Source organism: Aquarana catesbeiana, linkage group LG08 (assembly GCF_042186555.1).
Source record: "Aquarana catesbeiana isolate 2022-GZ linkage group LG08, ASM4218655v1, whole genome shotgun sequence".
Lineage (NCBI taxonomy): Eukaryota > Metazoa > Chordata > Amphibia > Anura > Ranidae > Aquarana > Aquarana catesbeiana.
In genome coordinates this window covers 256,143,259-256,157,608 of record NC_133331.1, presented here as the reverse complement: position 1 = coordinate 256,157,608, position 14,350 = coordinate 256,143,259, and the positions used below count along the sequence as shown (strand labels likewise).

The following is a 14,350-nucleotide window of genomic DNA, read 5'->3' as shown; positions in this document are numbered from 1 at the left end:
TTCCCTTAATTGGAACTAAAGGGCCAGGCCCAACCTCTGAAAATCAACCCCACATCGTAATCCCCCCTCCACCAAATGATTTGGACCAGTACACAAAACAAGATCCATAAAGACATGGATGAGCGAGTTTAGGGTGGAGGAACTTTACTGGCCTGACCTGACCTTAATCCAATAGAACACCTTTCGGACTAATTAGAGCAGAGACTGCGAACCAGACCTTCTCGTCCAACATCAGTGCCTGACCTCACAAAAGTGCTTTGGAAAGAATAGTCAAACATTCCCATAGACACACTCCTAAACCTTGTGGCAGCCTTCCGAGAAGAGTTGAAGCTGTTATAGCTTCAAAAGAGGGACCAACTCAATATTGAACCCTACGGACTAAGACTGGGATGCCATTAAAGTTCATGTGCGTGAAAAAGGCAGGCATCCCAATCCCAAAACGGATTCAAATTGCAGGCTTAGAAAGGTATGAACACCCTGGTGGAGAATTACTATAACATTCACATAACTAAAACCTGAACTAAGAGAAAAAGTAAATGTGTTGCTGACCTTCTTCTAAAAATGCTATTGTCTTGCCATCTCTGGATTCAACAGTTGCAGAGACATTGACCCAGAACAACATGCAGATCAGGACAGTCAAGGTGTAGACCATAACTGTTAACCTGTCTACTCATTATGGGACATTGACTCAAATCAGTGAAGCCATTGGATCAGCATGACAGTCAGGGGATTAGAAGTTTCAGAAAGAAAGGTCAGTAGTTTGGTTTCCATATTTGCTTAATATTGGTTTCCATAAAGTACACCGGCGAGAAATATCAAGGCTGCATTTGCTGGCCTTCTTCTGAAGATGCTGGTTGCCTGGCCGTGGCCTTCTTCAATTCTCTTGAACTAAAAACAAGAAGCAAATACTTTTGTTCTGGATCAGTGATTTACGTGCTGAAAGCCAGGCAAGAATCATTTTCAGAAGGAAGGGGCCAGCAATGGGAACCTTTGTGATTCCTTAATGAAAGATTTCCTTTATTACCGAACGAATAGTCTTTAAAGGAGACCTGTCATGAGAAATATACAAGGGAGTCCATTGCTGACCTTTTTCTAATCCACTTTGCCATCACTGCAAGCGCATCATACTAGGACCTTCAGTTTTATAAAGCAATACAAAGCAAAGCAGGTCAAAGGGAGCCTCAGAACTGTCATCCACACATTGAGGAATGCACACATCAACCACAATACAACACAAGATCTAACTGTCATTCCGCAAATTTATAATCTATCCCAGTGCAACTTCTCCTCAAATCTTTTTCCTAAAAAAAGTTTTTTTATTATAAAAGTATATACAAAAGCAAAGAATAAAACCTCTGTATCCCCAAACCCCATCATTCTGTAAGTGCTCTAGTCTTTTGGGGAAACAGTTCTTTAACCCTGAATTCTGTCAATGTTCTCAAATTGCAAAGTGGGTAACTTCCAACTGGGGTTGTAAAAAAAAAAAAATCAAAAACCAAAAAAAAAAACATTAAGTCACTGCACCCCTAAGATGGAATTGAAACTGCAACATCCAAAAATGCAGCAGAACAAATATAAATGAAAAAGTTTTAGGACTTGTTACCCCAATGTCTAATCTTTCATTCCATCAATGTCCTCCTCCTCTGTGGAAACCTTAATGGTCTTACAACCCGCTTCTGCACAATCCCCAGAAGAGCTGCCAACATGGATTTTTTGACCCTTCTGCTCGGTTTGTCCTTCTGTATTCTTCAGGAGAACTCCACACCCCAGCACCCGGCGACAATGTCCTCTGAACCTGGGATCCAGAAAAGCATACAGGACGGGGTTTAGGCAGCTGTTGGCATACCCTAAGCAGGTGGCATAGGGATGCAGATTACTGAGGAAGACATGAAGACTGCAACTCAGTGGTAAAACCTCTGCATTCATCAGGACATAGATGCTCTTAACCAGGTGAAATGGGGCCCAGCATGCCCCAAAGGTGACCACTAGCCCAACCATTATTGCCAACAGCCTCCTTTTCCTACTTGCCACTAGTGGCAGGTGGAAGTGTCCTGAGACCCGGCGGCCGATGCCCACATAGCAGAAGAGGATGACACAAAATGGTGCCACAAAGGCCAACAACGTTGAGGAAAATCCCAAGCCAGCTTCCCACAGGTGAGTTTGCCCACTGCTGTCCACTGCTGAGTAGTCCATGTAGCACATTGTCCTGTTGTCAAAGAGCTCATCTGCTTGTCCTGTGTTCCGGAAAATGATGGCAGGAAGAGCCAGCAGACCTGCACTTGCCCAAGTAATTGCAATGGCTATTGGGCTGGAAAGTGGAGACCGTGGATGCCCCGGCCCTGGCGATAGCACAATAACGATGTACCGGTCCAGACTCAGTCCTGTTAAGCAGAAGGCGCTGGCATACATGTTGAGAAGCACCATGTATCCGCTGACTTTGCAGGCCACTTTGCCAAAGGGCCAGTGATATCCCAGTGATACATAGACAGCCCACAGTGGTAGGGTCACCACGAAAGCCAGGTCAGCAATTGCCAGCTGGACGATGAAAGTGTCTGCCGCCCGTGGATGGTCCCTGCGGTGGTGGCTGGCCCACAGCACCAGACCATTGCCAGTGATGCCCAAGAAAAAGATGAGAAAGTAAGTGGTGGGTATAAGTCCAACCGATGGTTCCCACTCATCATACTCGCAGTCGGGCATTCCAAGAAAGAGGGTTGAGTTGTCGGGCATTCCCATGAAGAGGGTTGAGTTGTCGGGCATTCCCATGAAGAGGGTTGAGTTCTCATTCTCCTCACCCATCTCTGGTGAGGTGCTCATCACTGTCTGCTCTCTGTCTGCAAATTTACTCCTTATCAGACCCCACACTCTATTTTATAGCCCTCTCCTCCCAGCCCAGGACACCCCCTCCTCTTCCAAGTGTGCAGGGGGCATTTAACTCCTTCATGGATGCCTTTTGCTTGTGTGTGTGCTGCTCTGCAATGTGATATGGTAACTCAATTATCACCCCCCCTCATTATAGCCTGAAGATGAGAAAAAGGGGAGGGGGGCAGACTGCTCCTCAGCAGACATCCTGTGAAGGGAGCTCACAAGTTATCTGTGGATCCTACACTTCCATTCTATAAACAACATAGCATGACATAATAATCTGCACAATTGCTCCTCTGACCATGTTGTCCGTCCCTTGAGTCTAGCGGCTAACAAAAGAGGCACACGCCAAATCTCTGCTCAAACACATAAAACACATGCAAACAACCAATGCACAAAAACACACTCACTTTAACCAATGTCCATGATTTAAAATGGCCAGAAAAATAATAGCTTTAGAAACAATCAATAAAAAAAGATAATATTTTTTCACAATCCTAATGTAATCTTAATGGATAAGTTCACCTAACTCTGATATTTCATTGATTGTTGGATCCTGGCAGTGCCAAGGTCATCTAGAGCTCGGGGCGAACATGCCATACTGAAACCACCCCCACTACAAGATGTGCATGTGTCAGCAAAAAATGCCCCCCCCCCCCCGGCCAAAGAAAAAAAATTGGGCACTAATCTGCATACTTACCCCCAAGCATAAATGCCCCCTCTGCTCAGTACAAATCTGCCCTCCTGCTAAAATCCCCTCTCCCCGCACAAATCTTTGTCCTGCCATCCCCCAAATCCCCCTAGCACAAATGCCCCTCCCCCCCAAAAAATCACCCCCTCCTAGCACAGATCCTCTACCCCTCAAATTTCCCATCCTAGCACAACCCTCCAATTCCCCCTCCTAGCACAAATACCCCCCAATCATCCCTACTAGCATAACCCCCCCCCCACCCAAAAAAGAAAATCCCCTTCCATCACAAATCTTTGTCCCACCATCCCCCAAAACCCCCCAGCACAAATGCCCCCCCCCCCCCCAATTCCCCCTCCTAGCACAAATACCCCCAATCATCCCTACTAGCATAACCCCCCCCCAAACAAAAAAAAAAAATTGCCCTCCTGCTAAAATCCCCCCTCCCAGCACAAATCTTTGTCCCACCATCCCCAAAATACCCCCAGCACAAATGCCCCCTCCCAAAAATCACCCCTCCTAGCACAGATCCTCTCCCCCCCAAATTTCCCATCCTAGCACAACCCTCCAGTTCCCCCTCCTAGCACAAATACCCCCCAATCATCCCTACTAGCATAACCCCCCCCCAAAAAAATGTCCCTCCCAGCACAAATCTTTGTCCTGCCATCCCCCAAATCCCCGCAGCACAAATGCACCCCCCCTAGGAAAAATCACCCAAATCCTCTACCTCTCAAATTTCCCCTCCTAGCACAAATACCCCCCCCCCCAATCATCCCTACTAGCATAGCCCCACCCCTCCAAAAAAAACTTCCTCTTCTGGCACAACCCCCCAATTTCCCCTCCTAGCACAAATACCCCCCAATCATCCCTACTAGCATAACCCCCCCCCCCACCCACCCAAACAAAAAAAATCCCCTCCCAGCACAAATCTTTGTCCCGCCACCCCCAAAATACTCCCAGCACAAATGCCCCCCCCTCCAAAAAAATCACCCCTTCTAGCACAGATCCTCTACCCCTCAAATTTCCCCTCCTAGCATAACCCCCCCCCCCCCCCAAACAAAAGAAAATGTCCCTCCCAGCACAAATCTTTGTCCTGCCATCCCCCAAATCCCCCCAGCACAAATGCACCCCCCCTAGGAAAAATCACCCCTTCTAGCACAAATCCTCTACCTCTCAAATTTCCCCTCCTAGCACAAATACCCCCGCAATCATCCCTACTAGCATAGCCCCACCCCTCAAAAAAACTTCCTCTCCTAGCACAACCCCCCAATTTCTCTTCCTAGCACAAATACCCCCCAATCATCCCTACCAGCATAACACCCCGCCCCACCCAAACAAAAAAAATCCCCTCCCAGCACAACCCCCCAATTCCCCCTCCTAGCACAAATACCCCACAATCATCCCTACTAGCATAACCCCCCCCCAAACAAAAAACAAATTTGCCCTCCTGCTAAAATCCCCCCTCCCAGCACAAATCTTTGTCCCACCATCCCCAAAATCCCCCCAGCACAAATGCACCCCCCCAAAAAAAATCACCCCTCCTAGCACAGATCCTCTACCCCTCAAATTTCCCCTCCTAGCATAACCCCCCCCCCCCCCCCCAAACAAAAGAAAATGTCCCTCCCAGCACAAATCTTTGTCCTGCCATCCCCCAAATCCCCCCAGCACAAATGCACCCCCCCTAGGAAAAATCACCCCTCCTAGCACAAATCCTGTACCTCTCAAATTTCCCCTCCTAGCACAAATACACCCGCAATCATCCCTACTAGCATAGCCCCACCCCTCAAAAAAACTTCCTCTCCTAGCACAACCCCCCAATTCCCCCTCCTAGCACAAATACCCCACAATCATCCCTACTAGCATACCCCCCCCCCCCAAACAAAAAACAAATTTGCCCTCCTGCTAAAATCCCCCCTCCCAGCACAAATCTTTGTCCCACCATCCCCAAAATCCCCCCAGCACAAATGCACCCCCCCCTAAAAAAAATCACCCCTCCTAGCACAGATCCTCTACCCCTCAAATTTCCCCTCCTAGCACAACCCCCCAATTCCCCCTCCTAGCACAAATACCCCCCAATCATGCCTACTAGAATAAACCCCCCCAAAACAAAAAAAAAAAAGTCCTTCCCAGCACAAATCTTTGTCCTGCCATCCCCCAAATCCCCGCAGCACAAATGCACCCCCCCTAGGAAAAATCACCCAAATCCTCTACCTCTCAAATTTCCCCTCCTAGCACAAATACCCCCCCCCCCCCCAATCATCCCTACTAGCATAACCCCACCCCTCCAAAAAAAACTTCCTCTTCTAGCGCAACCCCCCAATTTCCCCTCCTAGCACAAATACCCCCCAATCATCCCTACTAGCATAACCCCCCCCCCCCACCCACCCAAACAAAAAAAATCCCCTCCCAGCACAAATCTTTGTCCCGCCACCCCCAAAATACTCCCAGCACAAATGCCCCCCCCCTCCAAAAAAAATCACCCCTTCTAGCACAGATCCTCTACCCCTCAAATTTCCCCTCCTAGCATAACCCCCCCCCCCCCCCCAAACAAAAGAAAATGTCCCTCCCAGCACAAATCTTTGTCCTGCCATCCCCCAAATCCCCCCAGCATAAATGCACCCCCCCTAGGAAAAATCACCCCTCCTAGCACAAATCCTCTACCTCTCAAATTTCCCCTCCTAGCACAAATACCCCCGCAATCATCCCTACTAGCATAGCCCCACCCCTCAAAAAAACTTCCTCTCCTAGCACAACCCCCCAATTTCTCTTCCTAGCACAAATACCCCCCAATCATCCCTACCAGCATAACCCCCCGCCCCACCCAAACAAAAAAAAATCCCCTCCCAGCACAACCCCCCAATTCCCCCTCCTAGCACAAATACCCCACAATCATCCCTACTAGCATAACCCCCCCCCCCAAACAAAAAACAAATTTGCCCTCCTGCTAAAATCCCCCCTCCCAGCACAAATCTTTGTCCCACCATCCCCAAAATCCCCCCAGCACAAATGCACCCCCCCCAAAAAAAATCACCCCTCCTAGCACAGATCCTCTACCCCTCAAATTTCCCCTCCTAGCACAACCTCCCAATTCCCCCTCCTAGCACAAATACCCCCCAATCATGCCTACTAGAATAAACCCCCCCAAAACAAAAAAAAAAAGTCCCTCCCAACACAAATCTTTGTCCCGCCATCCCCCAAATCCCCCCATCACAAATGCACCCCCCCCCAGGAAAAAATACCCCTCCTAGCACAAATCCTCTACCTATCAAATTTCCCCTCCTAGCACAAATACCCCCCCAATCATCCCTACTAGCATAGCCCCACCCCCCCAAAAAGACTTCCTCTCCTAGCACAACCCCCCAATTTCCCCTCCTAGCACAAATAACCCCCAATCATCCCTACTAGCATAACCCCCCCCCCCGCCCCACCCAAACAAAAAAAAATCCCCTCCCAGCACAAATCTTTGTCCCACCATCCCCAAAATACCCCCAGCACAAATGCCCCCCCTCCAAAAAAAATCACCCCTCCTAGCATAGATCCTCTACCCCTCAAATTTCCCCTCCTAGCACAACCCCCCAATTCCCCCTCCTAGCACAAATACCCCACAATCATCCCTACTAGCATAACCCCCCCCCAACAAAAGAAAATGTCCCTCCCAGCACAAATCTTTGTCCCGCCATCCCCCAAATCCCCACTAGCACAAATGCACCCCCCCAGGAAAAATCACCCCTCCAGGCACAAATCCTCTACCTCTCAAATTTAGCTAGCATAGCCCCCCCAAAAAAACTTCCTCTCCTAGCACAACCCCCCAATTTCCCCTCCTAGCACAAATACCCTCCAATCATCCCTACTAGCATAACCCCCCACACCCAAAAAAAAAAAATCCCCTCCCAGCACAAATCTTTGTCCCGCCATCCCCAAAATACTCCCAGCACAAATGCCCCCCCCCCCAAAAAAAAAATCACCCCTCCTAGCACAGATCCTCTACCCCTCAAATTCCCCCTTCTAGCACAAATACCCTCCAATTATCCCTACTAGCATAACCCCCGCACCCCAAAAAAAATGTCCCTCCCAGCACAAATCTTTGTCCCGCCATCCCCCAAATCCCCCCAGCACAAATGCACCCTCCCAAGAAAAATCACCCCTTCTAGCACAAATCTTTCTACCTCTCAAATTTCCCCTCCTAGCACAAATACCCCCCCCAATTATCCCTACTAGCATAGCCCCCCCCCAAAAAAACTTCCTCTCCTAGTGAAATTCTCCTCCCCCCTCTACCATATCATCTCTTAGCATAGACCCCCAAATACCCCCTCTGAGCACAAATCCTCTTCCCCCACCCTCCTTTCCAACACAAATCCCCCTAAAATCACCACCCACCCACATATTTCTCCTCCTAGAACAATTTTTACTCCCTGCCGCCCCCCAAATTCCCCCTCCCAACACAAATCTCACCCCTCAATCCCCTTGCGGTGCCCCCCACCTCATGATACCACAGTGCCCAGGGCAGCCGTCCCTCCTGACCACCCCTTGTCCCGGTCCTGGATGCTGAAGATTTCATACCTAACAAGGCAAACACCTAGTACATACGGGAAGTTTCTTATTCGCTGAACCCAAAAAAAAAAAAAAAAAAACGTACAGATTGTCATACTAACACATCCGATGTTAGTGCAGTGTTCTCCCCGCTGAGCTATTGTGTTTTACCAGGGGGACTACGACCCTACCCCCCCCCCCAAAAAAAACCTCAGTGATCAGTGCAGTGCTCACAGCCATTGGCTGCGAACGCTGGTTTTCCTGCCGAAGTGACCGTTTTCAGGCGATTTTCGGCCTGTGTGTACCCAGCTTTAGGCTGGCCATACAATATACAATTTTCTGGTACAATATTCCTTTATTTACCAAAACCATATACTGTAATATGAGGTCAAACCTAAGCACTTTCAATTTGCATGCAATCAGGCAGGCCCTTGCACCACATAGTTGAAGATAAATCTAAAGGAAATTGAATAAGAAAATTGTACAATGTATGGCCAGCTCTGTTCACATCATGCAGGTGCGACGGAGCGCACATGTGTTTCTTCGCATTTTCCAGGCATTCCCATGTGTCACATGTAGGGCAGCCCATTATTTCAATGGGCTGCTCTAACGCGTTTGAAGTTCTCAAAAGAAGTCCCTGGCCCTTTTGCAAAATCGCGCTTCACTGAGCTGCAAAGTGCTGCAGCATAATGCATTTTGGCGTGCATAAAAACGCCCACATTAGCAGATGTGTAGGGGGTGCCATTAAGTATTAACGTGGTTGTAAAGGCAGATGGTGTTTTATCTTAATGCATTCTGCAATACTTACCTGAGCCCATCTCGTACCAGCGATGTTGCACGTGAGACCTGGCTGGTCGGGACTCTCCCTCCTGATTGGCTGAGACAGAAGTGGAGCGCCATTGGCTCCCGCTGTTGTCAATCAAATTTGGTGAGGAAATGAGGAGAGAGAGGGGCGGAGCCAGGCCGCGGCTGCATGTCTGAATGAACACAGGGAGTTGTGGCCCTGCTCGGGTGCCCCCATAGCAGGCTGCTTGCTGTGGAGGTACTGAACATGAGGGAGGGACCAGGAGCGTCGGAAGAGGGACCCAAGAAGAGGAGGATCTGGGCTGCTCTGTGCAAATCCACTGCACAGAGCAGGTAAGTATAACGTTCACTATTTTTAACAACAAAAAAAGGAGACTTTAGTATCACTTTAATTTATTAAGAATTAATGGCATTACTGCATGTCTGTTAAAGGACATCACCTTTTTGAGTTTGTGCATTTCGGGAATGTTGTGTGAGTGTTAACATAGCCTAATGCTGGCCATACATTGATCAAAATTTGGTCAGTTCAGCAGGCACAGGTTGAATTTTGATCCATGTACAGTATGGGCACCCTGGTTGTCCAGAAGTCGATCTACCGATCGACTTCTGGACAACCACCCTGTCAGGTTTTTCCCAGTCGATCAGAGTATTCTGATGGCAAGGAAATCTCCCTGCTGTCAGAATACAAAAGCTCAGTGGGAAGGATTCCCCCATCCACCTCCAGTGTGTGGATGGGCGAATTGGATAGTTTTTTTTTTTTTTGTTAAACCATTTCGTTTGGTTAAATGAAAAAGAAATGACTACTATATGGACTGTCTTAGGCTCCATGCACAAAGAAGCTCATAAACTGAGTTTTGGTGTTTTTTTTAACAGCCCATAAACTCCCCTCTATGTTATTCTATGTGTCCATGCACACATGGACGTTTTTAGATGTTTGTCAGCAGGAGCGTTTATGGGCTGTTGTCGGAACGCCCTAAAATCGTGTTTAAGAGCAGTCCTAAAAATACCAGGCGCTGGTAAAAGCTGTTAAACGAGGGTTAACGCTGTAAACAGAACTTTAAGCCTCGTTAAGCGTTTCTCTGCCTCTATTCAAAATCAATGGTTCCCTATGGGAGCACATTGATTTGAATAGAAGTCGCACCAGAAGTCGAATCATGATGATCCGACTTGCGGTTGGCGTGGGGTTCATCCCCTCGGATTATACCCAAACCAATCGGTCTGGTATGGTTTTTGAGGGGAACCCCACGCCAAAAAAAATGGCGGGGGTCTTCCCAAAATCCATACCAAACCCTTATCTGAGCACGAGCCCGGCAGGTCAGGATAGGGGGGGGACGAGCGAGCGCCCCCTCCTGGACCATACCAGGCCACATGCCCTCAACATGGGGGATGGTGTTGATGAGGATAAGGGCCTCTTCTCAAAAACCCTGGCCGGTGGTTGTTGGGGTCTGCAGGCAGGGGCTTATCGGAATCTGGAAGCCCCCTTTAAGAAGGGGGCCCCAGATCGCGGCCCCCCACCCTAAGTGAATGAGTAGGGGTACATCTAACCCCTACTCATTCACCTCAAAAAAGTGTAAAAAATAAACAGTACACAGGGTTTTAAAGTATTTTATTATGGCAGCTCTGGTGTCTCTTCCGATTTCTTTTCCCCTCTCCGGTTCTTCTCCCTCCTTCGGCTCTTCTCCCTCCTCCGGTTCTTCTCCTCTTTGCGCTGTCTTCTCACTCTTTTGCCTGCTCTTTTGCCATTGTCTTCTCCGCTGTCTTCTCCCTCTGTTCTTCTCCCGATGTTGACTCAACGTAATCTCCCGGTGTAATGCTGGGTCTGCCGTGTGCAATGACTTATATTGGCATGGGGCAGGGCCACTTGCTGACATCATCTGAAGGCCCCGGGTGGTCAATGTATGTGGTGATCAATGTATGTGGTGATCAATGTATGTGCTGCTCAACTCTTTTTTTTCTTTCTTTTTTTTCACGATGGTGAGCAAAAACAAAAACCCCTAAGTGTACAAAAAATGCGCAAACATACACACAAAAAGGGCACTTAAAGCAGAGTTCCACCCAAAAGTCTCTTTAAGTACTCGTGACCCCCTGACATGCCACATTTGGCATGTCATTTTTTTGGGGGGGAAGGAGGGGGTTCCTAGCTTTGACAGGTACCCAGCCCCCACTTCCTCTCCTCGGCGCTGAGCAGAATTTCTCCTTTCCCCCCTCCCTCCCTGCAATCTTCTGGGACACGTCACAGGTCTCAGAAGATTGCTTGCCCATTCATAATGCAGTGTGTACCCGGCTATGAAGCCACAGCTGGGCACCCACACTTGCAATGCCGGTGCCGCGGAGAGGAGAAGAGGGGGAGAGAAGCGAGGCTTCCAGCGGGCGCATCGCTGGACCGTGGGACAGGTGAGTGTCTGTTTTGTAAAAGTCAGCAGCTACACTTTTTGTAGCTGCTGACTTTTTAATGGGTGGAACTTCACTTTAAGAGTGTGCCTTTTGTCCACTTCCTGAAGGGGTACTACTTTACCCTGAACCCCAGGGGCGCAAGGATCCTGACATGGACGAGGTTTTGAATTTGCCAACCTCTCCTCGTGGTCCGCTGAAGCGGACCAACGAGTACTAGGTTGGGGGGCTCTCCCGAAGAGAGACCCCCAAGTTCAGGGGAGGAAAGAAACTTAATGGCCACACATCCTCCCCCTAGACTTCAGCTTAGGCAGGGTAGGTAGTGAAGAACATCTTGATATTTGTCCATATTTAACATGGATTGGCTTTAACGAACAATGAGGTGCATCAAAGTGTGATGATTAATGAGCAATCATTTTTGACAACCAAGAATAGCACAAACATATACCACAGCTGTGCCTTCTTCCCAGAATCCAGTTCCCAGAGGAGTAGCATCACAACACTGGGGGAGGCTCATGCAGATAGAGACGACTGAGTAGAATCTCACAAACAGGGCACTTCAAATTTAAAATAACAGGAAGAAGAAGAAGACTAAAATATCCTTCAACACACATTGCAAATGTTATCACATCCCCTCTATCACACAATCAGCACACTGTCATATCCTCGGCAACTGTCCCTCTGTTTTTTGTTTGTTTTTTCACATCAATTGTCTTTCTTTATTGTGATGTTATTCATTAATATACCACCATTTCCCATATCGTCCACATCATTAAATAATAAGAATAATAATTATTCTTCCAATGTTGGAACAGTTTGCGTTCAAGCTAAAGCTGGCCAAACACTGGTAGATATTCATAAGGAAAATCTCATCGGTGCATTTGATAATGCCTGCAGAGACTTGACAAATGACATTCAAAATTATTTCTGCTTTTAACATTTGATTTTGGAATAAATGCAATTTCCCCTAATTAAAACTTTTTGCCAATTTTCATTTAACTCAGTAAGGTCCCTTGCCCCAATGTGTCCCTCCTGGTGGTGCCTTCTACGTTCCAGGCAGTCGTTCCTATAGGGTCCTAAATGCAGATACCACTTGGTACAGTGCTCAGCCTCTTCCAGCTGCAGCCTACCATAGACTTTGACAGGTTTCAGGCAGTGAGACTGAATGCTGCACCTGCAGCTCCCATGCGCTCTAAAATTCCCGGGAGGGACAAGCGACAGCTAGACGGCCCTGAGCTCAAGGGGCTTCAATGGGGTGAAAGTATACTTTGCAGAAAATCCCCAAAGAGAAATAAAAAAAACAGGATTTTGATTGGATTATTTAATTCAGCAGAGCTTCAAAGCATTCACTAAGCTAAGGAAAATTTATTTTCCAAGTCAAAATTCACTTTGCTAATTGTTTTAGTGCCTTAAAGCTGGCCATCAAAATACAGCAAGGTTCAATTTCCCGGTCATCAATTCTGATGGCAGGGAAGTCTCCATGCTGTCAGAATGCATTAGCTCATCGGGGAGATTCCCCCATCTACATTGAGTGTGTAGATGGGGGAATCAGGTCATTTTTTTTCTGTTTAGCTGGCTAATTGAATACAAAATAAATAAATAAAAACTACTGTATGGGCTGCCTTGCTCCTTAAAGTTGGCCATAGATGGATCAAAATTTGGCTGGTTCACAAGGGACCAGCCAAATTTTGTTCCATCTATGGCCGTTCCCTTTCATCAGAAACCGATCTAATGCTAGATTTATGACGAACAGGCTTGGTAAAAAATCTGTGTTTGATCAGCGCTTCAGCATTAATCAGTGTATTTTGAGAGCAAAGGGCTTCCGGCTGTCCGAATACAATAGCACAGTGGGGAGGATTCCCCTATCCACCTTGTTTGTGTGGATGGGGAATCTATTCAGTTTTTCTGATCAAAAAACTGTTGAAATTAATGTATGGACAGCTTTAGTAGATCAACCCCAGGTATTACATTTTTGACTTGTGGACCACATACTAGTATGACACCTGTGAAACTATAACTATCGGAAGGGGTGTCACTTCTCTAGAAGCAGTAAGCAGCTTCCATCTGAAGTTTGTCTAGTGACAGGCTCACTTTAATACAATTTTAGGCATGAGCTTTTCCATAGTTAAGGAGTCGATTACTGAGAGATTTATAGGAATCAGGCCTAAATGGTGAAAAATTGTTGATGGACAGAAGGATATTAATGCAGAATGATGGACATCTGGGATCTGTGATGGGCAGTGAGTCACATTAGATAAAGATGTTCGATAAAGCTTCTCCATAGACTGCAAGAAGTCGTCTCATCATTAATATACAACACATCCTCCAGATGGTTTCCCTGCTGACTATATGACTATATATTGTACAGCTGCTACCACAGCTATACATCACAGTGTATGGCTGTGGGGTCCTCCTCTGTACACAGGCAATTATCATGAATTTCTCTCTGTGACTCAGAATCTGAATTTGATATGAGCAAATCAGGATAAAACCAAAATGAAGGGATGTTGATTGCTCAGTGAACTTCAGTGCTCCCTACTAAGGTGGACCCTAATACCCCAAACTCCCAAGTAGTTAAGACAAGGAGATCTCACTGTTGAAGTATCTAAGACATAAAGCAGGGTTTCTCAACCAGGGCTCCATGGAATGCTAGGGTTCCTCCAGAGGTTACAAGGGGTTCCTTGGGTAATGAGAAATTTCTGCCTCTCAGATAAGTTCCCACTGACACCATTAATCTTTTTAGCTATCTGTAAGAGGGCAATTCTTTCCAATATCCACAAGTGTAAGGAGCATTCTTCCCATTGACCATCACACTAATGTATCATGAGTTGTAGATATAGTAATTTTTAGTAGGGGTTCCCTGAAACCAGAAAGTTATTTCTAGGGTACCTCTGTGTTAAAGAGGTTGAGAAAGGCTGACATAAAGTGAGTCAAGGGCTAAATGGGCCCTCCAAGCCCCACGTCTAACTAAGATATCTCTTGTAGGTAAACCAACCCTTTAAAAATTTTTTCCTTTTACTGATTTTTTTTTAATTTTATGTACTGGAACACTGCCATATTTTTTCACAGTACATA

At 47.1% G+C, this 14,350-nt stretch overlaps 1 protein-coding gene across 1 annotated transcript; it reads right to left on the bottom strand.

The window, feature by feature from the left end:
* Nucleotides 1–1,475: 1,475 nt before the first annotated feature.
* On the bottom strand, nt 1,476–3,005 carry LOC141105356 (apelin receptor B-like). The gene has a single exon (XM_073595220.1). The coding sequence runs from the start codon at nt 2,812–2,814 to the stop codon at nt 1,612–1,614; it is 1,203 nt and encodes a 400-aa protein (XP_073451321.1). The 5' UTR covers nt 2,815–3,005; the 3' UTR covers nt 1,476–1,611.
* Nucleotides 3,006–14,350: the final 11,345 nt, after the last annotated feature.

Coding starts and splice junctions, on each gene's coding strand:
- LOC141105356 (XM_073595220.1), bottom strand. CDS start 2,814: ATGAGCACCTCACCAGAGATGGGTGAGGAGAATGAGAACTCAACCCTC.